The 27,696-nt window shown below is 44.6% G+C and overlaps 1 protein-coding gene across 3 annotated transcripts in view; it reads left to right on the top strand.

Annotated features, from left to right (window-relative positions):
- The first annotated feature begins 4,578 nt into the window (after positions 1 to 4,578).
- NRDE2 (NRDE-2, necessary for RNA interference, domain containing) overlaps positions 4,579 to 27,696 on the top strand; it is a 32,102-nt gene continuing 8,984 nt past the window's right edge. For 2 of the 3 annotated variants that reach the window (XR_013975041.1, XM_080917143.1), the window contains exons 1-8: positions 4,579 to 4,669; positions 11,908 to 12,010; positions 13,115 to 13,351; positions 17,763 to 17,921; positions 19,554 to 20,004; positions 21,422 to 21,827; positions 23,567 to 23,700; positions 25,607 to 25,727. Coding sequence is in view for 2 of the 3 variants with exons in the window: in XM_080917143.1 (XP_080773269.1) it covers positions 4,606 to 4,669; positions 11,908 to 12,010; positions 13,115 to 13,351; positions 17,763 to 17,921; positions 19,554 to 20,004; positions 21,422 to 21,827; positions 23,567 to 23,700; positions 25,607 to 25,727 (1,675 nt within the window). In the remaining variant the exon portion in view is untranslated. The remainder of the gene's footprint in view (positions 4,670 to 11,907; positions 12,011 to 13,114; positions 13,352 to 17,762; positions 17,922 to 19,553; positions 20,005 to 21,421; positions 21,828 to 23,566; positions 23,701 to 25,606; positions 25,728 to 27,696) is intronic. The other variant, XM_080917144.1, reaches the window with a different exon arrangement.

The raw sequence follows: 27,696 nt of genomic DNA, 5'->3' as shown, positions 1-27,696 counted from the left end.
TAGGGCTGGAGAAATGGCTCATCAGTTAAGAGCATTGCCTGCTCTACTGACGACCAGGGTTCAATTCCCAGTACATATACGTGGTGGCTCACATTGTCTGTAACTTTAATCCCAAAGGACAGGAATCTGATATCTTTTTCTGGCCTCTGTAGGTACCAGACACATGTGGTGCACAGACACACACGTGGAGACAAAATATCCCCTATACACATCATCATCATCATAAAGTTTTAAAATGTTACTTTCCTTGTCAAAAAAAGGTAGTCTGATGAGTGTGAGGATTTTTAAAAGATTGGTTTTTAAAAGATTATCTTTAATTGGGTATGTGGTTTCAATTATCTCCTTTATTATCAATAAAAGAAGAAAACAGTAACGGAGTGGGGGAGTTGGCCCAGTGGTAGAATGCTTAGCATGCAAGCAGCCCTGGGTTCAACTCACCATCCTATACAAAAACCAAGCCACATATCATCTTGGGAAGAAGTGCTGGTTAAAGAGTGATCTCACTGGGGGCTGGAGAGATGAGAACACTTGCTGCTCTTACAGAGGGCCCAGGTTTGCTCCTTTCTGTGTATTTCTGAGGGGCTTCTCTAAACCTTTTTCCATTTGAGACAGAATGTAGACTATGTGGATCTTAAATTATGCACTAACAGGTTGGTTTAACCAAAGAATGGTCCTTGAAATGGTTTCTGATCACTAAAAGCTTTTCTGGGTTGGAGCGACAGCTCAGTGGTTAAGAGTACTTGCTGCTTTTGTAGTTATCTAGTGGCTATTCACACCCAGGAGATTTGATGCCTTCTTCCGGCCTCCATGGGCCATGTGGTCCACATATAAACAGGCCAAACACATCTGTATAAAATTGAATAAATATGAACATAATCAAAAAACAACTTTTCAACCTAAGGCTCCACCCCCCCCCCCACTGCTTCCAAAGAAAACAGGTCTAGTAAAAAGCAACCCCTTCCACTCCCAGTCCCCCCTCCCTCCCCACTCCCACACACTGAAGCAGATCCAGACCTTTATTTTCTTGCTGTTAGCTCTGGTTTCCCAAGGGCATATTTTTGTTTACTCCATAGGGACCAACCAAAAATTCCTTAGAATGTAGTGGGCTGATAGACCTGTTTCTCCAGTTTCCCTGAGTTAGTGTGAATTCTTGTTGCAGAAAGATGAAAGGGAGTTTGACTTTGGCCTGGTCTGGGTAGACCAGTTTAGAAGTCATCACTCAAGCTAACCGGGAACAGGTCCAGGTGCTGGGATCATGACCCTGCGTATGGAAATTTACTCACTTGTTGTGCATTTCTAAGCCCCTTGCAGTGATAGAAAGTGAACTTGAATTTGATTCCCAACATGGGAAATTGGGAAAAAATAAGCATATTTGGTTGTTATTTTAGAGCAAACACAGAAGTGAGGCTGGGTTCCAGGGACAACGAGAAGTAGCAGTTCAAAACCACCGGGGTCTTCTTCAACTCGCCTCCAGCCGTTTTTCTTCCCTTCTCTGCTTGGCTGAGTTTCCTCAGCTTCTGTGCTATTGTAGTCTGCACACACACTGGGTGACTATTAGCGCACCTCTTCTTTTAGCTACATACTCACAGAGCCAAGTGGTCATTTGTAACCTTGTCTGGTTTACGTTGAGAGACCCCTGGCGTGTGCATTGGAAATACCCAGAGGTTACAGATGGAAACCAGAGCAGGAATCAGTAAAGTTGGTTGTTCTCACACCCTTTGTGGTGGGTTTTTATGCAGAAAAGAACATTCAAAACTTCCTTTTTCTCTTGAGACAAGGTTTCTCCATTTAGTCCCCGATGTCCTGGAACTCACTCTTCAATTTAGAGGTCCACTTGCCTCTGCCTCCTGAGTTCTGGGATTAAAGGCATACACCACTGGGCCTAGCTCAAAACTTCATGTTTAGTTTAATATAATAGCAAAATTTGCAAGGTCTAGCAGACATAGCCATAGGAAATTAATCCCCTGCCCATTTGTGTGAAGCATGTAGGTTTCATCCTTACAAATGTTGAAAACATAAAAAACGCAGGTCCTCTGTAAGAGTTGCAAGTGCTCTTAAACACTGACCTTAACCACTTGAGTGCTGATCACTTACACCAGGGGTCAGCACACTTTTTCAGAAAAGGATCACATAGAAACACTGGAGACCAAAAAGGATTTGCAGCCTCTGTGACAGCTACACCGAAAATTATTTTTGTACATTTTCAAATGTACGGGACATTGTGGTACATGCCTTTAAACCCAACACTTGCGAAGCAGAGACAGGCAGCTTTCTGTGACTTTGAGGCCAGCCTGATCTACACAGAGATTTCTAGGACAGCCTAGGCTATATAGAGAATCCTTGTTTTTTCAACGTTTGTTAGGGTGAAGGCTACATGGCTGTGTGTATTAGACCTTTGTACACTTACTATTATGTTAAACTAAAGTGGAGTTTTGTTTTAATTAAGAGACAGTCAAGGGGATGAAGAGTTTGAGCCTGTACTGCATAGTGAGATCTATCTAAAAAACAAACAAACAAAGAAACACCCAAAGTAAAACAGGTCAGGTGAGAGGTCTCAGTGGCCATCAGCTCCTGCCATGCAAACCCAATGGCCTGACTTTGATCCCTAGAAACCACAAAAAGGCAGGAGAGAACTGACTCCACAAAGCTGTTCTCTCACCTCTACACATGAGCCATGGCACAAGTGCCCCTTATCTTGCACATATGCATAAATATGTACTTGCTCTAGAATGAGTGCTCCAGCTCACACACACAGACACAGACACACACACACACACACACACACACACACAGAGACACACACAGACACACACAGACAGACAGACAGACACACACACACAGACACACACACACACACAGACACACACACACACACAGACACACACACACAGACACACACAGACAGACAGACACACACACACACAGACACACACATACACACACACACACACACACACACACACACAATTTTAAAAAATATACCCAGAAAACAAAACTTCAGAAATCTGTATCACTAACTTGATTACATATTAAGATGTTCTTATGAAGACTTGCTTATGAAAAGTCTTTTACATGTTTGTAAATACATAAATTCTCACTATAACAAGACTCCTTATTACCAATACATTATCATGGCTATGAAAAATATTTTTTTCACATTTAATTCTTATTTTTCTGGAGTAGAAAGAGATGACAAATTGGGAAAAGACTTACCAACTTAGTTACCCAAAGAGAAGGTAGATACTGCTTTTATTTATTTTTTTTTTGTCTTGTTTTGACACAGGGTTTCTCAGTGTAGCCCTGGCTGTCTGGGAACTTGCTTTGTAGATCAGACTGGCCTCAAACTCACAGAGATCCACTGCTTCTGCCTCCAGAGTGCTGGAAATAAAGGTGTGTGCCACCAAGCCCTGCTACAGATATGGATTTAATCTATTGAGATTAAATCTGTCAGATTTGGCAGAACTTGAGATTTACAGCTGAAGATAGGTGTTGGATTCTACTGCCCTCCTTTTCCAACCACTTTTAGGGACCTGAAAACTTGAGGGACATTCGTTTTGGACACACACAGTTTACATGCTATGCAGATGTTGCTTGGACCGGTTTCCATCCTTTGTTTAGATAATTAGATTCACATCTCTGGGCTTATTTTTTTACCTTATTATTATTGTGTGGCATATTGTGGGGTACATTATGTGTATAAATATGCACTTGGTCAGAAGATCACTTGTGGAGTCTGGACGGAACTCAGGTGTCCACGCTTGCTTGACAAGCACTTTCATCATCTGGGCCATTTCATTGACTCCTCCCCCCAACCCTTTTTAAAAAGGAGAATGTCAAAAATACTTTATAGGCAAGTACATGTATTTACTGTCAAAGACCTTTATCTTCTTGGGACCTCGAACTCCTTGAACTCTTCTGTATTCTTAGGGTATTTAAAAAGGCAACTTAAATTTGGGTCACATTTTGCCATGGAACTTGTCACATCTCACATAAAAGACCCCCCGCCCCCGCCTTTTCTCGGCTTTTTTTGGAGACAGGTTCACTATGTAGACCAGGCTGGCGTCGAACTCACAGAGATCCACTTGTCTTTACCACTGAGTGTTGAGATTTAAAGGGGTGCGACTCCACATCTAGTTTAAAGACAACTTTTCTTAAATGCTTTTAATGTAATCTGTACATGTATATGTGTACGTATACAGATGCTCACACACGCAATCTTTCAGAGGAGGAAAATGAAGCTTGCAGAATTTGATGACTTTGACCTAGTTTAAAAGTGGCAGTGTGCCTTTACGATTGAGCAGGAATTCCAGTTTCCACGACTTTCCACACCCCCTAAACATCGTCTTCCGGTTCCTGCTTTTACAGTTTTTACTAAAGCACGAGGGCACTAACTACAGGGAAACAGTTCTTTCCCGGTCTCACCCTTTCTCCTCTTCACCTTTCTACCCTCTGAATCTCCGCGGTGCCCGCTTGCCCAGGGGTTAAGCCTCGGCGAGTTCAGGAAAAACTACATTTCCCAGAGAGCCTCGCGAGGCAGCGTCCTCCAACCAGAGCTCTCCAGACGGCGCCATTTCTGTGGAGGGAGTGGTGGTGCGGCCTGTGATCATGGCGCTGTTCCCGGCCTTTGCGGGCGTAAGTGAGGCCTCCGGTGATGGGGCATCTAGGAAAGGTAAGTACCCCAAAAGAGTCGAAAAAGACACCGATGAAATTAACGGCAGGTTTTCGGATCTTGGTCATGGCCTTTTTTCATTTATTTATCCACTTGTATCCCAGAATTCTCTGCGGCGCTGCAAAGCCTTCTGGGTCTTGTCTGAAGTGTTGGTCCAAAAGCTCTTTGGACACTAAAGTGGTCCAGTAAGGGAAGGGGAAACAAAGGCATGGGTGAGGTCTGGGACTAACATTACCGCATTTTTGGACTTCATTCTTTCAGAAGCTGCAATGATGCAACTCCATTGCAAGAGAAACCATCTTAAAATACTTGTAATTGTGGTTAGCATAATTCTGATTTTTCTTTTCTAAACTGTACGTAACCCTTAATAAACTCTGAGACTGTTTATTCATTGTAGCACACTTAACTTGGCAGCACAGGTCCAAGATAGAGACCTGTTCAAGAAATGTGTCAGGAATGATAATGCAACCTGTTGCATGAACGGTACTCAATAACAACAACAAAACAATAACAACAACAAAACAACAACAACAACAAACAATAGCACCAGTATAAGGTAGTAGTATGCTACAAATGTCATAGGTGAGCCACAGTCATTCCATAAAAATGGAACGTTCGAAATTTTGGAATGGTCTTCGAGAGGATATGATTTGGATAGATAAGGATTCAGGGACCTATAAGGGGCCGTGGAAGAGAAACTGCATGAGATTTAAGAGAATAGTATGTGTATTTTAAATGTTAACACAACTATCACTCATAATGAAAAAATACATTTGATACTGAAAGTGGAAGATCAATTTGAAGGGCTGGGGTTGGTGACATACACCATTAATTCCAGCACTTGGAAGGCAGAGGCAGGTGAATCTCTGAATTCAAGGCCAGCTTGGTCAACACTGAGAATTCTTGGACAGCCAGGGCCACAACATAGAGAGCCCCTATACCAAAAAATAAAAGCAGCAAGAAAATTAACTATATTTTAAATTATTTAAAACTGTGAATTACTATTCAGCTTTCTCAAAGTGTCTCAACCTTTTACAATTGGTTTGTTTGTAGGGATCCAAAAGAAGTCAGAATTCATTCTCTCTCTCTTTCTTTCTGTTACTTTATTTTAAAGAGGGCTGGCCAGAAACCCACAGAAATCTGCCCCCCTAGTGTTGGGATTAAAGACAAGTGCTACCATACCCAGAAACATTGCATTTTCTGCATGTACCCATCGGTCTCCTTGAGTTTGAAATAGTTTCTCCTGCTCTCAGGTGATATTTTTGTTGAAGAAACTGGTTGGTTATTTATCCTGAAGATGTTTCCCACCAAATCTTCATGTAACATTTTATTTTATTTTATTATATATATTATATATATTATATTATATTATTTTATTTTATTTTATAATAAAGCCTTTATTTTATCTGTCCCATTATTTCTTGTAAACTGATGATTAGATTTAAGGAGCTGATAAGATTAGCTATTCTTTCTGTCGTTGTTGAAGGTAGCTGCACAAATGACATTAAGTCATGTCAGGAGGGTCCAATCTTTGATTTCAGCGATATTAAGAGGGTCATTGTTGGGCTTCAGATCTCCTGGGACTGGACATCTTAATGGTTGTGAGCCTCAGTGTAGATGCTGGAAGTCAGTCAGTGCACTTAGCCACTGCCCCATCTCTCCACACCACACCATCACACCTTCATCTGATGGTTTAGCAGTGATGTTTTTCATATTCTTGTGATAGGGACTCACTGTGGAACCCAACACATAATCACCTTGAAAGAGCAAAAAGAGACTCAAAGAGCACAGGTCCTTCTGATTCTAGAACTTGCAATATAAACTTTTATTGCAGGGTTGGGGAGGTCTAGTGATTTAAACATCCTCGCAGTTCCTGAGCTGCTTCCGTGGGGTAGATCAACTCCCACGAAGATGTCACCACCTTGAATGCCATTCTTCCTGTGTTTGCTGGTGTTTTTTGTACAAATGAGTTTGAGCTTCCAGTAATCAGAAAATGGGGGCCCTAATAAAAATAAATGGCTTATTCTCAAAAGAACAAATATCTTCATTAATATGGTTGCTAACTTTTTTAAAAAAAGATTTACTTGTTTATTATAAATAAGTACACTGTAGCTGTCTTCAGACACACCAGAAGAGGGCATCGGATCCCATTACAGATGGTTGTGAGCCACCATGCGGTTGCTGGGATTTGAACTCAGGACCTCTGGAAGAGCAGTCAGTGCTCTTAACTGCTGATCCATCTCTCCAGCTCGCTAACTTATTTTTACCACCAGCCCTAGAAATGCTGTTTGAATGGTTACCTCTGGAGGAGTGACCCCCTCATCTCTGAATCTGAAGCTATGCTGCGTTGTGAGGACAAGTTACAGAAATGGATATTGAACTTGGATGTGATATCCACATAAAAAGTTTTCCGGTTTTTAAAGTTCGAGCTTATTCATACTGGTTTGCTCCTCTGTCTTTGGTGGACCTGAACACAGGCCTTTTCCGTAGAGACAGAGAGTTAGAAGAGGAAGCTCATCACAGAGCATGCATGTCAGCTTACCTCGGTCAGATTTCTCTGAAGGTGTGTGTAGGTGCTGTGCGTCCCAACTGTAGGTAGGCAGCAGGCGAGGTGGCTTTTGTGGAGGATATTTCCCTCTCTTCCTTTCGTATACGTATGTATGTTTGAGGTACAGTGCCAGGCTCTCAGCAGTTTCTAACCTGAGACTTCTGTGCTGATCCCTAGGGACAAAAGGTTTCCCAGTTTTCCCTCTTAAGTTCCAGATGCTTGCTTTCCTGCTGCTCCTTTCTTTAGTATACCTGCTTAGTGATGTAAGTGCGTATATTACACCCTGCTTAGTGATGTGACTGTATACACACACATACACACATTACACCCTGCTTAGTGATGTAAGAGTGTATACACACACACACACACACACACACACACATTACACCCTGCTTAGTGATGTGAGTATACACACACACACACACACACACACACATTACACTTTGCTTAGTGATGTGAGTACACACACACATTATACTTTGCTTATGTACCTGTCAGGAAGTCCCATGGTATGGTGCAGAGCCCTAAAGGAAGAAGGGACCACCCAGGCTTAAATGTGTACTCTTGGCCATGTGATTCAGCTTCTGTGGGGAGCAAGCCTACAGCCAGGGCATCCCTGCTGTTACTGTTCTCTGTGTTGAACTCAAGAGAGTTTTGTTTCACAGTTCCTTGGTTAAAAAAAAGTTTAAAATCTGTGGATGAGGTATTGCCTTAGTTAGGGTTTTACTGCTGTGAGCAGACACCATGACCAAGGCAACTCTATAAAAACAACATTTAGTTGGGGCTGACTTACAGGTTCAGAGATTCAGTCCAGTATCATCAAGGTGGGAACATGACAGCATCCCAGCAGGATTGGGACAGGAGGAGCTGAGAGTTCTACATCTTCATCTGAGGGCTGCTAACAGAAGACTGACTTCCAGGCAGCTAGGATGAGGGTCTTAAAGCTCACGCCCACAGTGACACACCCACTCCAATAAGGTCACACCTATTCCAACAGGGCCACTCCCTGGTCTGAGCATATACAAACCATCACAGGTATGGAAGGAAGCATCTCTCAACTGCTTCCAGTATAGAACTTGTAATATGTGTGTCCAGTTAATGTGCTACCACAAGACTGGCCCATCAGATCAGTGTCTCTGGTAATTTGAGTTCATAACCAAAGAGTTTTAGTTTTTAAAAATTAATTAGTTAATTTTATGTATATGAGTGCTCTATCTGCATGTTTGCCTGTACACCAGAAAAGGGCATCAGATCTCATTATAGATGGTTATGAGCCACTATGTGGTGGCTGGGAATTGAACTCAGGTTTCAGTTCTTTAGAGATGACTTCTTAGTGGTTGCATGTGGTAGACCCTTAGCTGTTTTCAGAAGAAGCCAGGCAGGCCCTCTTTGAAGTCCTTTGGTTATCTGTGTTACCTTGTATAGCAGGACTATCTTGAATCTGCCAGCAATATAAATAATGACACAAAGGCTTTTTAATATTTAAAATCTTAGGCATTTTTGTGGGGCAGTCTCCCAGCTACTCTAACCTGACTAATCCTGGCACATCTGGTACATCAGCTCCATCTCTCTGCTCTGTTCACTTCCAGGTCCCTGTCGAATCTCCCACTGCTCATCTTCCCCCAGCATCCCTCTCTCTGCCTGGAAGATCTGCCCTCTACTTTCTGCCCAGCTATTGGCTATCAGTTCCTATTCAAGCCAATCAGATACAATTCTAGATTGCCTTAGGCAGGTGGGAAGGATTGAAGATTCACACACTAGAAAGCCCAGTGTGATGGGCCGCAGAAATGGCAAAGCCAGAGTCCTGCTGGCACATAGCTCTCTGCCACATACTGCTGTAAGAATTAGCAGTTAAATAGCACATTGAATTCAAATAAATATGGAGGAGACACACCTTCACACACTGTACCCCTGCAGCTTTGAGTAGAGCCTTGTGCTTCTTTACAGAGTGTTGGTGGTGTGAGGGTCCACTGGGCTGCTGCTGGGAGATCATCTCTCCCTGTACACTGTTCCATCTCTCCCACTTTTCCTTTGTTTATGATCGAATCTGCTGTGGAAACTCTGATCTCAGTGAGCAACAAGGACTATTTTCACTTATCTCTTGCCAGGAATTAGGCCCAAGGGAAAGGAACCAATCTCAGAAAGGACATGGAGACAGGAGGAGTAAGATTGTGTGAGCAGTTGTTTAGGACTTACTAGAAGGGCCTTACAAATTACTCCCTTCGAGTTCTATTTCCATGTCTGTAAAGCATGGTACTTCCCTCGAACTAGCTCATGAGGATTAAGATGTGTACACCATACATGTTGGCACTTATATTAATTTTTTTCTTTTTTTCCTGTGCTTATAACTTTATTTTCTCCTTTGGAATCTTCCCATCCTCATCTTTTCTTCCTCACCCTCACTTTCCTATAAATATTTGTTGAACACCTGCTGTATTCTGAGCATTGTCCGAGCTGCAGGGAATATGGCAGTGGATTAGGCAAAGTCTTCAGGGAGCTTGCTTGCTGTCTGTCTCTCTTTATTAATGTAGTTATGGTGGGAGACTCGATTCCAGAATATAAAACAAAACAAAACAACCCCCCCAAAAAAACAAAACAAAACTTGTGGAACTCAATAATAAGAGGGCCATATTTAGAAATGTGTACAGGATTTGAATAGCTATTTCTCTGGAGGTCATTCAAGAATGGCCATATCTGAGTAAAAGGATGTTGACGTTATTATCATCATTAGGGAAATTGAAACAAAGCCACAATGAAATAACATTTCACCTGCTAGAATGATAATTGGAAAAACAACCAGAAGTGTGTGTTAGATGCATAAAAATGGAATCCTCGAGTGCTGGTAATGGGAATCAGATGATGCAACTATTTGGTAAAATACATAGTCTTGTTAGTTCCTTGGAATGTTAGTGTGGTTTACAATATGACTAGCAATTGTCTAAATATGCACCTTGGAGAACTAGTGTGTGTGTGTGTGTGTGTGTGTGTGTGTGTGTGTGTATTCTCTTAGAAGCATTGTCATAATAGCCACAGAAAAGAAATAACCCAAGTGACTGCTGGCTGATGAATAGACACAGTGTGCTATATTCATCAAATGCTGTATTATTTAGCAGTAAAAAAGAATGATATAATGATATATGGTTGTAGCTTGAATGAACCTTGCAAACCAGAAAGTGAAAAAAGCCAGCTACAAAACACCACATAGTATATGAGCTGTTTCACTGAAACGTACCAAGCAGGCAAATCCACGGAGACAGGCAGGATGTGAGTGATTACATAAGGCCGAGGAGGGAGGGGGGCGACAGAGCATGGGTGAGGAACAAGTCAGGGCTATTCTTCACAGGAAGATGAAAATGTACAGTTCCGGAGGTGGCGGCACACTCCTAAATATACTCAAAGCTGTTATTGCTTCAGGGGTGAATTTTATGATCCATCAGTTTGATCTCAGTAATACTTGAAGTCTCAGCTGCCGTCCTCCCGTATGTCCCAAGCCTTTTGTGTTCTCAGTGAAGGAACAGGATCTTTCTGTGGCTCCTCCATGATGCCAGCCCACGCCTTTTTCTTTCCTTTCACAGTCAAGACTTAGAAACTTGGTGGCGAAGTGCTTGTCACCAAGTTCAATCTCTGGGCCCTACTTGATAGAAAGAACTCACACTCAAAAGCTCTTCTCTGATCTCCCCCCCCAACTAAATAAATAATGGAATAAAAATGATTTCAAAGGTCGGGGGATCTGCAGAGATGGCTCAGCAATGAAGAGCACCGACTGTTCTTCCAGAGGACTTGGGACCAATTCCCAGCAACCACATGGTGGCTCACAGCTGTCTGTAACTCCAGCTCCAGAGGATCTGACACTCTCATACAGACACACACGCAGGCCAAACACCAATGCATATTAGTAAAGATAAACAAATCATTTAAAAACAGAAGCCAGGAATTATAGATAAGCTAAAGATTTTAAACATTTAATCGCACTATCCAGAAGTAATTATTAATGTTGATACCTTTTAGGTTTAAAGTTCAACATTTATATTTCTAAAGGATACGATGCAAGCAAAAGTTTGCTCTTGACCACATTAGTGTAGAGTATGGGGTGTTTCTTGAGTGGGACATGTCCCTCCAGATGGTGAGCATGTTGTGAAGCGGGGCTAGAACTCACCGAGGAGCTCAGGGTGGACTTGATCTCATGGCCTTGTCTCTGTCTCCCATGTGCTGAGCTGTGCTGAGCAGCTGTGTGTGACTGGCTTTCTAACTTTTGGGAGTTTCTCAATGGTATTTGAGGGCTGGAGAGATGGTGCAGCAGCTGAAAGCACTTGCTGCCAAACTTGATAGTCTGATTCTGATTCCCTGGACCCATGTGCCGGGGAGAGAACTAGTTTTCTAAGACCAGATGCAACGGGGTGTTCACCCATGAAATCTTGTCTTTTAGACCACGTTCGTTGTGTGGCTTTTGTTCCAGCCACAGCCTGGGATTGCAAGAAGATTTCAATCTTAAATATTTCAGAATGTGCTAAGGCACCACGCCCTGTGAAATAAAAATTTCATGGATTCCACTTGGGTTCCTGGGACTGCCCAAGATACTGGCTGATACTGGCTGTGCATGCAGATGCCAGCTGATAGGATGGGTGGGTTCCTGGTCTAGAGGGCCTGTGGCACTAATGTCATCTTTCTGTTTTCTCTCTTGCCTGTGCAGAGTTAGACTGGCTGAACAACCCAAGCTTTCGTGTTGGAAATCTAACGTCTCTGAGCCAACAAACGGAAGAGGTCACGGCCCTTGAAGGGTCACCGCCGACAAGGTGCCTGTTTGAGAGGTGGATGTAGTCTTGTTCTGTTCCTAGCTTAGCTTCAGTGATGCTCCCTAAAAGCCCTGAGAAGGAGAGCAGAGTCGCATTTGCCCTTTTGCTCACAGTAACTGGGCAGTTGGCCATCTTCCCTCACTCAGCTCCTGTGGATTCTGCCTTTTCCCCTTTATGTGGCAGTGACAAAAGCACTTGACACAGTTAATGCTTATAATCAGGCCACATTGCATCACTGTGACTCTCTGGTAACTTCACTGACCTCACTAGTGACCTTTAGAACATTGTTAATTTGGGTATTTCTTAGTTTCATTTTCAACAAGGATAAAAATAGCTGATATAAGATGACAGAGGATAAAGTCTCCTAAGCCCACCGGGGAGTTGGATGACATACATCTTCTGTGGCTGCAGAGGGTTTTGTAGACCATTGAACAGAGAAATGTGCGTTCATAAATATAGGCTAGCTGGCCTCATTAACGTGGTGAAAGCCTCATATACCACGTACACAGGAAGCCTCTGGAAACAGCTGACGACCAGGAGGGAGTTCATAATTGGCTCCTCTTCTCTGAGGAAGATGAGCTGTTGTCACTTTTACAAAGAAGGACCATGACCACTGTAAAGCTTTTCTTCTTAGGATGTTCACTGGGATAACAGTCCTCTAGTAATGGTGCCAAACAGCGTGACAGAATGGTAGATTGCTTCCATTTCAGCTCTGTACATAGGGAAGAAAGGGTTTAGAGCAGCAGTTCTTAACCTATGGGTCACTACCCCTTGGGGGTCACTACCCCTTGGCTGGGTGGGGTTTAATGACCATTGGGTTGCCTAAGACCATTGGAAAACACAGATTTGTGTGTTATGTGTAACAGTAGGAAAAATTAGTCATGAAGTAGCAACAAAAATAATATGGTTGGGGGGTCACTGGCTCAGAGAGTCTTAGGATCGTTTCTTCACCTGAAGTCTCTAAGGTGAGTTTAATTCCGGAAGGTACCGTGTAGTGTACGGGCTAGGAGTGAGCAGGTGCGGGCATTCATGCTTCTGGCTCTTTGTCTATGTGTGATTTTTTTCTTCCTGTTTCTCTTTTGAAAATTGTGTTGCTTTTTCCAGCAGGAGTCCTCTGAAGTCAGAGCTCTCAGATAACAGTGACACTAGCGAGAAGCTCACACAGATAAGCAGAAAAAAGAAAAAAGAGAAAAAGAAGAAAAGGAAACATCAGCACCACAAGAAAACCAAGAGGAGACACGAGCAGTCTAGCAGCAGTGGGTCCGAGTCTGACACCGAGGCTGGGAAGGACAGGGCGTCCCGAAGCTTCAGGGACGGCCGGAAGGAATCTGAGAAACTCCGGTGGGTCCGTGCTCTCAGACACGGGTGTTTTACATGCGATGGCTCTTTCTTGAGTGTTCCTAACAGTCAGACATCTGGATGTTTGTTTATCCAGTTGATCAAAAGACAGGCCTGCTGTGTAGCAGAGAGCAGCCTTGAACTCCTGACCCCCGTCTCCACCTCCCATGTGGAAGGATCACTAGTGTGCGTCAGCACATGTGGCCTGATTCTGGGAGACAACGCATGTGCCATCTGTGGCGTGTGGATCCATGCATGCACCGTGGAGCAGCAGATCCCACACTTAGAGAGGGTCAGATGGCTCCCTCGGCTCGCCTCAGTGTCCAGTCATTCCTGCGGACACACATACCCTACTTTCTTTTTGGTTAGAGTTAGCACCACTTTTAAGTAACTGGTGTTTCCTTTTCCCTGTCTTCACATTTCTTTGGAAGCACTGTGTGGATGACCATGGTGCTCCCTTTGTGGGGCCTTTAGTTACCCCAGCCCCACTCTGCCAAGGAGCTCAGGTCTTACGTGGAACAGTGTGGGTGCTCAGGTGAGTGTCCTGCTCCGTGGAAACGGACATTAGCTGGTGCAGGTGGAGGTGGTGAAGCGTCTGCATTAGGTACTTGCCCGCTGCTGTGATAAAATCCCCCGACCAGAGCAGCTTACGGGGGAGGAGCATTTGTCCCGGCTCACAGTTCTAGGATAAAGCCTGTGCTGCTTCTTTGCTCCCTTCTCTCAGTCCAGGGCTCAGCCCATGAAATAGCATAGCTCGGTTTTAGGGCGGCTCTTCCCCCCTCAGTTAACCTGGTCTAGAAAAGGCCCCACAGGTATGCCTCGGGCAGTGGTTCTCAAGCGGCCCTGTGCTGCCACCCTTTAACACCGTTCCCCGAGTTGTGGTGACCCCAGCCATAGCTGTATTTTGTTGCTGATTCACAACTGTAAGTATCCGATATGCAGGCTATCTGATACATGACCCCCAAAGGGGTCTCGACCTACAGGTTGAGAACTGCTGGCTTAGAGGCTGTTGTGTCAGGGTGTCAGGAGGCTTGTCTCCTAGGTGATTCTAGATCGTGTTGATTTTAGAATCAGTGTTAGCCATTACAATACCTGAATCGTTATTCATTTAACTTTTTTTTCTTTTTGTTTTGCTTTGCTTGTGTGTTTTACAAGAGAGAAATTATATATATATTTATATATATTTTTCTTAATGGCACACAAGAACATAGTGCCATTGGGATTTTTGTATCTCCCGGAGGATTGTGTACTTTTGCTGTGTGCTTAGGAGCCCTGCTGACGTCAGAGCGCTCTGTAGTTGAGGGCCTGGAACCTGGCCCTGTTTCCATCAGAGGCCAACACTGCAGTCTTCCGGGATCCCAGGTAGTGTCAGTGACCAGGTTCTCAGGAGAGTTGACTTGTCCAATAGTGCATAGCTTAGGGGCCATGGCGGCCACCCATGCTCGCTGTAGGAGGTGGGGAATGAGGCATCTAGCAACGAAACATTCGGAACAGACTAAGTTTAGGAGGACAGGATCGTAGCTGCCTTGCTGACTGACTATTATATTCCTGACCCTCATCCCTCATCCGTTTTCGCTGCATCAATGGTTGAATGTAGTATCTTTTACTCTGTGTATTCTTGTATGAGTGTGTGCGTGTGCATGTGTGTTAGGTGTTACTCTTCAGACACGCTCTATATCTTTTGTGGGCTGATTTGTTTGTTTTAATAGTACTCATTCTACTTGCTTTTAAAGATTTATTTATTTGACTTTTGTGTGTATCAGCATTTTACCTGCATGTATGTATGCGCATAATACATAATGTATGTGCGTGCCTAGTGACTGTGGAGGCCCCAAGAGGTCATGGAATCCCCTGGAACTGTAGTTATACATTTGTGAGCTGCCATGTGGGTGCTGGTAACCAAATTCAGATCCTCTGCAAGAACAGCCAGTGCTCTTAACCCCTGAGCCTTCTCTCCAGCCCCCGTTACTTTTTAACAGTCTTTAAACTTTAATGCCTTTAAAACAGCCTATGTTGTAGCTTTGGAAACTTCTCGTTTTCTCTCCTTTCCTAGATGGTAGAAAATGAGTTAAAAGGATTTCCTCAACTACCAGGAGCACTTGCTTGAAAGGTTGTTCATTTCACTTTACAGTACTCTGTCACTGTATCTTTCCAGACTTGTCTCACGTAGCCCAGGCTTGCTTGAACTCTTGCCTCTGTCTTCAGGCCTGCACACAGCCTCCAACTTCAGAGCCGGGTAACATTGCTGTTGTTACTGCTCGTGAAGGCCAGAGGTCAATACTGGGTCATCCTCTATGGTTGTCCACTTTATCCCTAGAGACTGTCTGGCCAGTAAGTTCCAGGGCTCCTTCGGCTTCTGTGGGGTTAGAGGAGTGTGCAGCTTCCTTATCTTTACGTGGGATCTGAGGTTGGGCTTCATGCTTTCAAAGCAAGCATTTCACTCACTGTCTGGTATCTATCTACCCATTTCCCAGATAGATTCTTTAACGCCATTTTATTAAATAATGTTTTTTAAGATAAAATAGATTGTCCTAATGTTTTTCTTCTGCTTTCTTGATAACTTTAGTGGATTCTGGCAAAGCTGAGCTGGACAAAGCTCTTGTTTCCACACAGTAAGGACTAAGATATTAGTGAGTTGTGAAAGTCTTTCTGTGATGTCAGGAAAGTGGCTTCTTAGAAGGTAGCATACCAGGTGGGACTCCACTTCAGGGCATGGAGGGACAAATCCCTAGAGGTGATAGCCGTGAATTGACCTTTGTTTCCTGGGGTGAGCTCTGTGGCTGCTGTCTGCCCCCTGGGGTTGAGGCTTCTTCCTTTGCGGATGCTTTTGGTCATTTCCACAGGGTTGCTTTTCTTCCGTTGCTTCATAGGAGTTGGTAGAGAAATCCACAGCTGTCCTGCAGGCATTTGTGAAATTTTTTTCAATATATGTTTCAACCCAAGGCTTGCCATTTAAAAATTATTTAGTGAGCAGCTATTTTGCACCCCTGAAATACCAGTTTCTTCTATTTCCTGCCATTAGGGATCTAGAAGTCTCCAAAATCTTTAACAGTATCTGGACAGAGCTACCAAATTTATTTTGTAGCTTTGTGACCTCATTTCTTCAGAGGAAGAAAAAAAGATGTTAGAGACCAGAAAACCTTCCTTTCCTCTCTTCACTCCAAGGAGGTGGTTCCAATCTATTTGTGTCTGGGCTGAACCTCTGCCAGTCCATAGATGGGTTCTAAGAGACAGGTCAGGGTCTTATTGGACGCTCTCACCATTATATGTATGTATGTATGTGTGCGTGTGTGTGTATGTATGTATGTATGTATGTCCATATGTCCATATAGCCCAGGTGAAGACTGAGACCATGCCAGAGTGACATTAGATAAAGCAAGTCAGAGTAGTTATGGTCTTTCTTTTTTAAAGTGCTCACTTGTAATAAAACCTTCGAATCCTTTAAAATACATCATGTGAGGTGAGGACAGTGCACTTTAATGTAAAGGCTTGTCGCTTTTGGGCGTGTGGTCATGTTCTTTGGCTAGTACCCTAGAGTGTCTTAGGTAGAGCAGGAATGTTTTTTTCTAACCAGGCTTGTTTTGGAGATTCATTTGCAGTTGTGGCTGTGGTGTTTGGAAGAGGATGGCCTCCACAGGCTCATACTTGAATACTTGGTCCCTAGGTGGATTAGAAGGATTAGAAGGTGTGGCTGTGTGGGAAATGTGCCACTGGGGGTGTGCTTTGAGTCTCAGAAGGCCATGGCAGGCCCAGATAGCTCTTTCTCTGCCTCCTGGTGGTTGTCTTAAGATGTGATGTCTCAGCTACAGCCCCAATGCCATGTTCCCTGCTGTGATGGTCATGGGCTCTGATTCTCTGCAGCTGTAAGCAAGCCCTCAGAGTTGCCTTGGTCATGGTGTCTCTTTACAATAATAAAGTAACTAAGATAATACTTACAGGCACTTAAATATTTTTATATGTTTTCTTGTTTATTTCTCAGGGTTTATTTCATAGGGCAACTAAGCTGGATCTCCTTCTCTTTTTTAACTTTTTTGTCTTAGTATAGCATTTTGCTAAGTTGCCCTGAGCTTATACTCTTTCTGCCTTAGCCTCCTGAGTAGCCAGGACTGTGTAGGCTGTGTTGGCAGTCCTGGCTGAAATGAAATATTTAAAAGGCATGACTGTATCCTTCGGGGTAGTTACTAGGATGGGTTCTTTTCTTGCTAAAGTATTATTTCGTGGTTGCAGGTTTTGCTTCATTTTCAAACCCTTCCCATAGTGAAAGTCCTCTTCCCTTCATTGCTTGTGTGTTGCTGTGGACCTGGGTGTGTTTGATGCTATGAGGGTTTGATAGATATAGCTTACATATTCCTGAGGATGCCAAATGTTTCTGAGAAAGTTTCAAAGTTCCTCTCCCTTTTTCTTTGTGTGATAGACAAGGAAGTAATGCCACTTCTGCTGCTGCTGCTGCTGACGGACATCACTCCATTTGGCTGGAAGATATTCACACCCCGACAGACCTCTTTAGGACAGATAAGAAACCAGATCCTGCCAACTGGGAGTATAAATCTCTGTATCGTGGAGATATAGCAAGGTAGCCATTGTAGTCCCTGGTTTGGTTTCTTTCTTTCTTCTCCTCCTTTCTATTAGAAATAACATCTTTGAACTCTCAGCACTGTCTGTCTTTCATGGATTCGGTTGGATTTTGCCCGTGGTTGAGTGGTAAATGCACATGGCTCTTCTCTATTCTAAAATGAACGCTTCAGCTGGAAGGTCAGTTAGGGTTCATTTTATCACTGATGCACAGCATAGTGCCTGTTTGAGTGGGTGTTCAATAAATGTTTGTTCGGGAATGAATCTAAAAATACCATATAGTAATTAGCTGCCGTAGGGTATCCAGGAACTGTGTGGTCTGATCTACATGCCATTTGAAAAGTGGCAAGAGCATTTTTATTTATTCAGCCCCACACATATGCCACTTAACAAATGACATTTGGTGGTAATGCCTTTGTCACATTATTTCTAGCAGACACCAGCATAAAAGTAGGGGGTGACATTTGCCTCAGTAATGAATTAGAACTCTTCTCTGTAATCTATCAAAAATATTTGAAAAAATGTGTGGGGTGGTGCATTCTTTTAATTCCTTCTACTTGTGAGGCAGAGTCATGATTGTCAGCCTGGGGGGAGCCTAGGCAACTTGGGGAGTGGCCTGTCAGAAAACTGCAGCAGCAAAACAAAACTGAGTGTTTATTGACCCCCTGTGGGCAGTTAGGACTTTATAGAGAACTTGGGACATAGAGGACAAAGGTATGAATGAGCCCTACTCTCATTTCCCAGGTCTTGAGGATCAGAGGTTTTAATCATGCAGTTTAGCTCCAAGCCTTTGGAAGTCAGTTTTCTTTTTTGTTTGTTCTGTATCTGTTTTGAGCTCCCTCTGTCTTTCAGGCTGGCTTCACACTCACTGTGTAGTCATGAACTGATAGCTTTTAAAGAACTTACTGTATACATAGGAATGAGAGGGCTGTCCTAACCCTCAGGTACTCCTTCACACTTTACCTCTGACCCCTTCATGCTTGAGTCCTTTCCCGTCTGTTCATCAACCTGCCAGAGGTTTGATACATTTCAGAATGAGCCACGGATAATGCCTCCTGAATATGTACATTAGTAACTAGACTTGATTAGTTTGCTGGGGTTTTCCTTTGGTTTAAACTTTACATGCAGTTAATCTTGCACATTGATGAATGCTACCGTGACCCTGTGACGCCCATATGTTTCTCCATGGTCCCTCGGGTCCCAGCCACATTTGCTGCTCTCGTGATTCTCATCCTCCCTCAGCCTCTGTCTGCCCGGAATGTTGTAAGTGGGATTATAGCATGCCTGGCTTCTTCACTCAGTGAGGTGTCTCTGAAAGTCAGCATGTGGCATTTGTCAGAACTGCTCTTTGTTATGCATTCTCCGGTTGATGGCCACCTGGATTCTCTCCAGTCTTCAGCTGCTGAGAATATTGGAGCACAAGGCTTTGTGTAGACATGTGGTTTATTTACTCTTGGGTAAAAACCTTGGAATAGAGTTGCTAGATCACAGGGTCTGTCTGTTTAGATTTTTTTTTTTTGTCTGTTTAGATTTTTACATAAGAGGTGAGTGTGTAAGAAGAGATAGGTCTCAGGATGGTCAGTAGTTGTACATGGGAAACAAAAATCTTGTCTCAATTTCTTTTCCTAACTAGGTACAAGAGGAAGGGAGACTCCTGCCTGGGTATCAATCCTAAGAAACAGTGTATATCTTGGGAAGGGGCTTCTGCAGCAAAGAGGCACTCACACAGGCACCTGGAGCGCTATTTTACCAAGAAGAATGTGGGATTAATGCGAACTGAGGGGATTGCTGTGTGCAGTAACCCTGAGCCTCCCTCCTCCGAGCCAGTCACCTTCATCCCAGTGAAGGACTCTGCTGATGCGGCTGCTCCTGTTATAACATGGCTGAATCCTCTGGGGATTTATGATCAGTCTACCACACAGTGGTTACAAGGGCAGGGTCCAGCAGAGCAAGAATCAAAGCAGCCAGACTCACAACAGGACAGGGAGAGTGCTGCTCTTAAGGCCAGAGTGGAAGAGTTTAACAGGAAGGTTCGGGAGAATCCCCGGGATACGCAGCTGTGGATGGCATTTGTGGCTTTTCAGGTAACTGTCACTGCCCTGGTCCTCTTACTTAGAAATGACATTGCTGATTTGGAGCTGACTCATTTATTCTATAGCACTTTTCTGTCTGTCCGTCCATCCATCCATCCATCCATCCATCCATGTATTCACCCATTTGTTGATACTGGGAATTGAACCCATGGATCTTGCATATACAAGTGTCTGCTACGGACCCCACTCCCCAAGCTTTTTTGCTTTATTTTGAGCCAAGATCTAAATTGCCAAGACTGGCCTTGACCTTGCCATCCTCCTGCCTCTGCTTCCAGTGTAGCTGAGATTGTAGGTGTGCACCACTACACTTTCTTTGTCCTGTCCTGTAGCACTTTCTGAACTGCTCTGAATAAGTCTGGGCCTGGCTTCTTGTTCCTTGTAGCCATTGTCCAGAGCCCAAGCATCGAGGGAAAAATGCAGCACAGAGTAGGAATGTGTATTCTGGGAATGGAGTGAAAGTCGAATAGAACGTTTCTTTTTTAGTAGATGTGGGGGTGTGGTTGGAGGGGCGGGTGATGAGGGGGTAGGGATGGGTGGCTGTAGGGTGGTGCTGGGATAGAACAGGGCCTCACAGATTAGACAGACATCTCTCACTGATTGGGATCTCAGCCCAGGAATGCAGTGAGAGAGGAGATGCACTGACAGTGACAAGGCAGCCCTGAAGTGCAGAGCACACAGGCCGAGGGCACAGGGCTGTGAGAGGACAGGGGGCACAGCGTTGTCATTGTCATTCACTGCGATCTGCCGAGTTAGTAGGTTACAGCTGTTTTATTGGTACCATTGGCTCCACCCTGTTCAACACTCTGTGTGCTAGTTATCGATGTATAAATCCATGGCGAATGACATGGAGGCCAGAGAGATTACCCAGTGCTTAAGAGCACTTGCTGCATACTCATGAGAACAAGAATTCAGATCCAAGCTCCGGTGTCACAAGAGACCGTAGATACCTGTGACTCTTATCTCTAAGGTGTGTGTGGGTGTGGATGTCTGCGGACAACAGAGGATTGCTGGAGAGATCCTGCCTCAGGAATAAGGCAGAAGTGTGATAGAGCAGGACACCCAATGCCCTCTTCTGGTCATCAAACATACATACATACATACATACATACATACATACACATACATATAGCATAGGAACACACATAACCAAATAAATCAAATAAGTAGTAATAAGGAAATCTTAATGACAAGGACTGTCTGGAGAAATAAAGAGAATACACCACGTGTTGGAGGCACCAAAGGAACTGTCTTGTGGGCTATTAAATGGAGTTGTAAGTGGTTTACCAACAGTCTTACTAGTAGCTTATTTATAAAGGTGGAAACCCACCAGAAGTCATGCAGGTGGAACACTTCCTAACTGAGGAGCATGTATGTGTAGTTTATATTAGTAACTTTTGTTCTTGTCTAGGACGAGGTCATGAGGAGTCCTGGCATCTATGCCCTTGGGGAAGGAGAGCAAGAGAAGCACAGGAAGTCCCTGAAGCTCCTCCTGGAGAAGAAGCTGGCTGTGCTGGAGCGGGCCATTGAGAGCAACCCAAGCAGCGTGGACCTGAAGCTCGCCAAGCTGCAGCTGTGCTCAGAGTTCTGGGAGCCTAGTGCGCTGGCCAAGGAGTGGCAGAAGCTCCTCTTCCTGCACCCCAACAACACCAGCCTGTGGCAGCGCTATCTTTCCTTTTGCCAGAGTCAGTTTGGCACCTTTTCTGTGTCCAAACTCCACAGTCTATATGGCAAGTGCTTGAGTACCTTGTCTGCTGTTAAAGACGGCAGCATGTTGTCCCACCCTGTGTTGCCAGGCACCGAGGAGGCCATGTTTGGTAAGGAGATAAACAGAAGTGGTTGTGTGGGAGGGTTTTGTTTTTGTTTGGCTTTCACGCTTATTTTAGAAAGGTCTAAATTGTCAGAGCGGGGGTTTTATTTGAAGTGTTACCACTCGTGTCTAATTTGAACAGATCCCCCTCCAGCTTGCAGGGTGGGTGGCCAGCCTGTTAGCATTAGCAGAGCTAGAAAAAGATGACTGGACATCCTTGCCGCTTAGTCACCAAATAAACACAGCTCAGCCTTCACTGCTTTGGCTGCCAGTGGCCTTAGCTGATGAGACCCCCAGTTACAGTGTCTCTGGCAGTGAGGTTCATGAGATGCTGTACTGACTACGTACATGGGAGTGAGTGTGAATACTTTTGGTGTGTCCTCAAGGACTGTAGAATAAATCTTGGCAGTCACGAGGTACAGCAGGCGTCTCGTGTCGGAGATGGAGAATGTCACTCTTCAGCTCGGGTTCTGGATCTATTCTTTATTGTGACAGTGTACAGATACTGATCTGTGACAGTGTGCACATTTCTGAACCTGTCTGAGCCTGCTTCCTTATCAGGACAGTAGGCTAGCACTTGCCTTACAAGCCCATCGTGAATGTGAAGTGGGCTGTTGGGTGATGGACCTGCATGTGACAACATTCATTTCATTGAAACCCTGTTATTAAGAGTTAGTTATCTGGATGTTAATCTAGAGACACAGAAGCATCACTCTAGAAATAATAAGAATTTCCCTCACTGACACAAAGAGTCAGTATTTGTGGCCGGAAGGTACGGTTGCACTCGTGATGCCCTAACATGGCGTTAATCGCTAACACCACGATTAAAACAAGAAACATGGGAGTTTTCTTTTGAAGTGAGATATGCTTACATATGCTTACATATCTTAATGCTGTTTCGTAAATGGGGTTAGACCACCATTCAGATGAATTGAATGTTTCAGATGTTCAGAATGCCCAGTTCAAATGTTCAGGACTGTGGTCTGTTCACTCTTGGCTGAATATAGGGTGAATGAATGGTGACAGTGCTTGCTAGTGATAGACTGAGTTCAGCTCTTTGCCCTTTGACAGAAATGGGTACCAGCCCTTCCTACCATTTTTCTTGTAATAGTAAGTAAGCTTTGAGTATTGGGTAGCTGTCATTCAGGCATACCTTTTGCCTTGTTTTAGATACCGTATATGGTTTTATTGTTAATATTTGTGTAGTTTCATACAAAAAATAAAAACTACCTAGATTATAGTGCTGTTATGAGTCCTTTTATTTGTTTATCAAAAACAATTAAGCTGGCCATAGTGGTGTATGTCATTAATCTCAGCCCTAGGGAGGCAGAGGCAGGAGGATGTCTGAGGTTGGGGCCAGCCTGGTCTACATAGTGAGTTCCAGGACACCAAGGGCTACACCAAGAAACTCTGTCTCAAAATCCAATAAGGTTTTATTTTGCTTTTATTACTGTGTATGTATATGTGTCTCTATGTGCACACGTGTGTGGGTATCTGAGGAAGCCAGCAGAGTGTGCTAGATCTCTGGAGGTGTAGTTGTTGATGCTAGGAACTGAACTTCGGTCCTCTGGAAGAGCAGAAAGTGCTCATAACTGTTGGGCCGTGTCTCCAGCCTGTTCGTGCTTTTAAACCAGGACCCTGAGGACATAACAGTAACTTCTAGGTGTTGAGTTGCATGTTGAGAGCTCATGTTTTCTCCCTTTGTGGTATCAACAAAGATCTGTCCCCTTTTGCTTCTCTTTGCAGGGCTCTTTCTTCAGCAGTGCCACTTTTTACGGCAGGCTGGCCACTCGGAGAGGGTCATCTCTTTGTTCCAGGCCATGGTTGACTTCACCTTCTTCAAGCCTGACAGTGTAAAAGAGCTGCCTACGAAAGTACAGGTATGGTACTCCGTCTCTCAGAAATACTCCAGCGACCAGGGAGAATCCCTCTAGGCTGACAGGGGGTGTGCTGGGCAGATAAAGGGGGAGCCCCCCTCCTCCACATGAAGTCCGCCGACAGTCTTGCTTCCTTGCTTAAATGCAGCCTTGCGTGCATAGTCGTAAAGCCCATTTTGAGTTATGTGTCACTCTGCCTTGTCTGGGCAGTGTTGCTACCTCCCTGTTGCCTACAATTGTGCTTGAGCTGTTCTTGTGTCACACGTGGACATTTTGGCAGTTGTCCTCATCGAGAAGGGGTTCATCTTTAAGGTGACAAGACCTCTCCCATATCGGTGCCATGTGGTAACATGATACAGCATAAGCGCTGTGTGGCTATGAAACAACCACTTCCCTTTGTCCACTGGGAAAAAAAACTTGGCTTTCTGCTTTGTGAAAGGGCCTGGGGGAAGGTAGCGAGAGCATCTGAGTCTACAGTGAGCCCAAAGAATTTCTGAGAAGTTAAGACCTCATGTGGACTAGCAGTGAGAAAAAGGAAGACATTTTTATTATGATGCTACTTTTAGACAAAGTGGGGTTAAAATACAAACCTGTTAATACTGGCGCAGCTAATTTTTAATTAGCTTTTATACAGGGCAGATTTAAAATGTGCTGTGATGTTTTAAGTGTTCAATATGCTCAGAAGTAGCTCTGGGGTGCTGTGGTGAGGGTCTGAATCCTTCTTTCACCCTCTGCTGAGGCTCTTGATCTGTGGTGAGTGGACAAAGCAGGCAGGGGTTGCTATGTTTGTCTGTTTCAGGTTATAAACAAATATCACATCTTCAAAAGTCAGCCCTTGCTTGAGTGCACATTTTGTTTTCTTTAGGCAGTACTGGGGATTGAACCCAGGCCTTTACACTTGGTAGGCATTGAGTTATCTGTTTATCTTTAAGTCACTGTTTCAGAAGCCCGTCTGTAGTCTTTCCATCCCATTTTTTCGTGTGACTGTCACTCATTTGTTCTCTAAGGATAGTGTCATTCACCTGGCCCTGTGACTCTGGAGGGACTCTTCCCCTCAAGGTACCTGTGACTGTCCGCCTCTGACGTACTTCCCAGAAACCTGCTTGCCCTCCAAAGCTTCCTCTAGAAAGTTTTCAGTAGAGAAAATTGTTGGCTTCTGAAAGTCCTATTGCTAGTCGATGATAACAAGATGAAAAACAGGGTCAGTTTCTGCTCAGTGCTCCATCCATTCTGTTCCTGGGGACGGCTGACTGCCTATAATCTGTTTTCATACACTGCAGATCTCAAGTCCAGGTGACACCAGGGCCTAGCCTCCAAATGCAGATGGCTTTGTCCCACAGTTCCCTTCCTTCCACTCGCCTGTGCTAAAGGCATCTCTCAAGTTCCTGCTATGTGCTGAGCTAGGTTAGTGTTAAGCAGTTACCTAAGATGTGATTGTCCCTTCGAGAGCTCATTCTGCCCCACTGATAATTAGAATTTTATTCTCTCAAAATGTCTTGAAAACAACATGACCTCAGGTGTCAGGTAGGGGGTCAAGCAGCATGAATGGAGCTGGTGGTGGTTAGACTGAACCAGCAGGGTGTGAACTGGGAAGTGCCTTCCTACCCAGCTGCAGGCTCTTGTCACCAAACCTTGACCAGCCTTTCATAGCCTGATGTAAGAAGTCACTAAGTCCAGCTCACACTTTAGCGCTTATACCAGGCAGGGGTGGGGTGATGGAGCTCATTTCGAGGCTGCCTGCTGACGTAATTGCTTGTCCTGTTGTGTGTATTGTGGGCTGACTATAGACGTCGGCTGTGTGACATTTTAGGGATCCTATGCTCCCAGACAACCACCTGCACTTACTTGGTCCGGAGTCTCAGGAGTTTGACTTGTGTTGGCCTCACTTCTGTCTTTTACCCTGAACCAGGTGGAGTTCTTTGAGCCCTTCTGGGACAGCGGAGAGCCACGTGTTGGGGAGAAGGGAGCCCGCGGCTGGCGGGCGTGGATGCACCAGCAGGAGCGTGGTGGCTGGGTACTCGTCAACCCAGGTAAGTACTTTCACAGAGTGAGGCTTGCCTCCACTGTGGGGCTAGGTTTTCCCTCCTCATGACTGTCTCTCTGTAGGAGCTGTGTAACTGAGGTGGCTTAAGAGCACTGTAAGCATCAGTGTCGGAAGGGCTTCATCAGACGCTGGACTGCAAGCACTTAGCTCCCGTTCCCAGCATGCAGCACTCTGAGCATCCAGAGTCTGAGGCCTCCAGAAGGGCTTTTCCGAGTTGCTTCTCAAGTGGCTGGAGTGTTGCTAGCCCCTACTTCCCATTCTTCTGGGCATAGATTTAAGGTAGTCTTTGTCAGGGTTCAGACTAACTTTTTTTTTTTTTTGACAAAATCTTGCCTCTTTAGGAACCAAGAGGCAACTAGCTTGTTCATAGTTGTCATTGTGTTTGACACCAAAGTACTTTCTAGGTTTATACCCACAACAGAACCAGCCAGTAAGAATGAATACAAGGCAGACTTCTGGCTCCCATCTCTTAGCCATAGTTTTAGTAGCAAGAAGAGAGCAGGGCTCAGCGGGAAAGATGCTTGCTCAGAAACCAGCTATTGTTGGGCAAGAAGCACACATTGGGAACCTGGTTTTCCTAAATTATCAGGACTTTGCTTCTTAATTTCGAAGTACTTGTGCATGTGTATGTACCTAGATAACAGAGAGCGACAGTGTGTCCTGTCCAGAAACTCAGATTTTACCAGTCTGTGTCCCTGTGTGTGTTTCTGTCACTGTGTAATACGTGCATGTACGTGTGTGTATACACGTTATACATATATGTACCAGACAGTCTCACTGGTTGGGGTGTTGCAGTGAAGATGGATGTGCTGTGACCGAGTCCACTTGGTGTCCTCACCGTCACGACAGCTCTCTCGTCACTTCAAGGCTGTGGGTTTTTTTGCCACTGTTTTCAGCCACATCCATCCTTCCTTTCCCATGGTTACTGAACACAAGGATCAGTTCCGATATATAATACTACAAATGGAATCATTTGTGTGCATGTGATATATGCATGTGTGTGTAGGTATGAATGGGTGATGCTTGCCCAGCCGTTACCACGTTGCTTCCAATATTGTTTTAGAGACAAAGTTTGCCACAGAATTTAGAGCATCCCCAGGATCTGCTGGTGTCTTTCTCCTCTCTTCCTGACCCCATTGATGGGGTTATAGGTGTACACTGGGTGATCTGCACTCAGTGAGCCCTTTACCCACTGAGCTGTCTCCCCAGCTGCTATACAACTTAAAAAAATGAGTTGCAAAATATAAAGTTTACAGTGGTAACTGCTCTTCAGAATGCAGTTTGGTAACGTTAACTGCATGAACACAAACACAGTACGGAGCCGTTCCTGGCGGCCATCTCTAGACCTTTCCATTTTCCAGCTGGACTAGCCTCGGCTATCACCATACCTGCCTCCGAGTCCCTCCTCCGCTGGCAGTTACAGTTGATGACTTAGGAGGCTCCCAGGAGAGGAGCCACATCGTTGTCCCTGTGTAGCTAGCCTCTTCTTCCTGTAGTGTCTTTGGGAGTCGTCTGTGTTGCAGCATGAACCAGAATCTCCTTTCACTTCGAGTTTGTATAATATTCCCCTGCATGCTCCATTTGGGCTGCTGCGAACCTCCGTGTGCCATGGCTGAGTCTACTTTGAGCCTTTTAAGGTAGAACTGCCCAGCCACGTGAGAGTCCTGTAATTCTTGGAGCTTCCATCTTGCCCTTTACAGCTGCGGGCACCATTTTATGTTGCTGCCACCTGGTCTGCTTCTCCGGCATCCCTTGTTTGCTCTGTGATGTTTAGGGTGATTTTACTTTTTTAGCCCAAGTCTCAGAGACGCATGTGTGTTGCTTTTGTGCCAGGGGTTTGGTCGTTTTTTGCTGAGCATCAGTCTGTGGTCTAGGTAAGCCAGTCTGCAGTCTTCCCTTAGACATCAAGGCTGTTTTGTCTCTGGCTGTGATGAGCAGAGCTGCCCTGAGCATGC

The sequence above is a fragment of the Micromys minutus genome (genome assembly GCF_963924665.1).
Source record: "Micromys minutus genome assembly, chromosome: 1".
NCBI lineage: Eukaryota > Metazoa > Chordata > Mammalia > Rodentia > Muridae > Micromys > Micromys minutus.
Note: the sequence above shows the minus strand (reverse complement) of the source record. Positions and strands in the feature narration are given on the sequence as shown.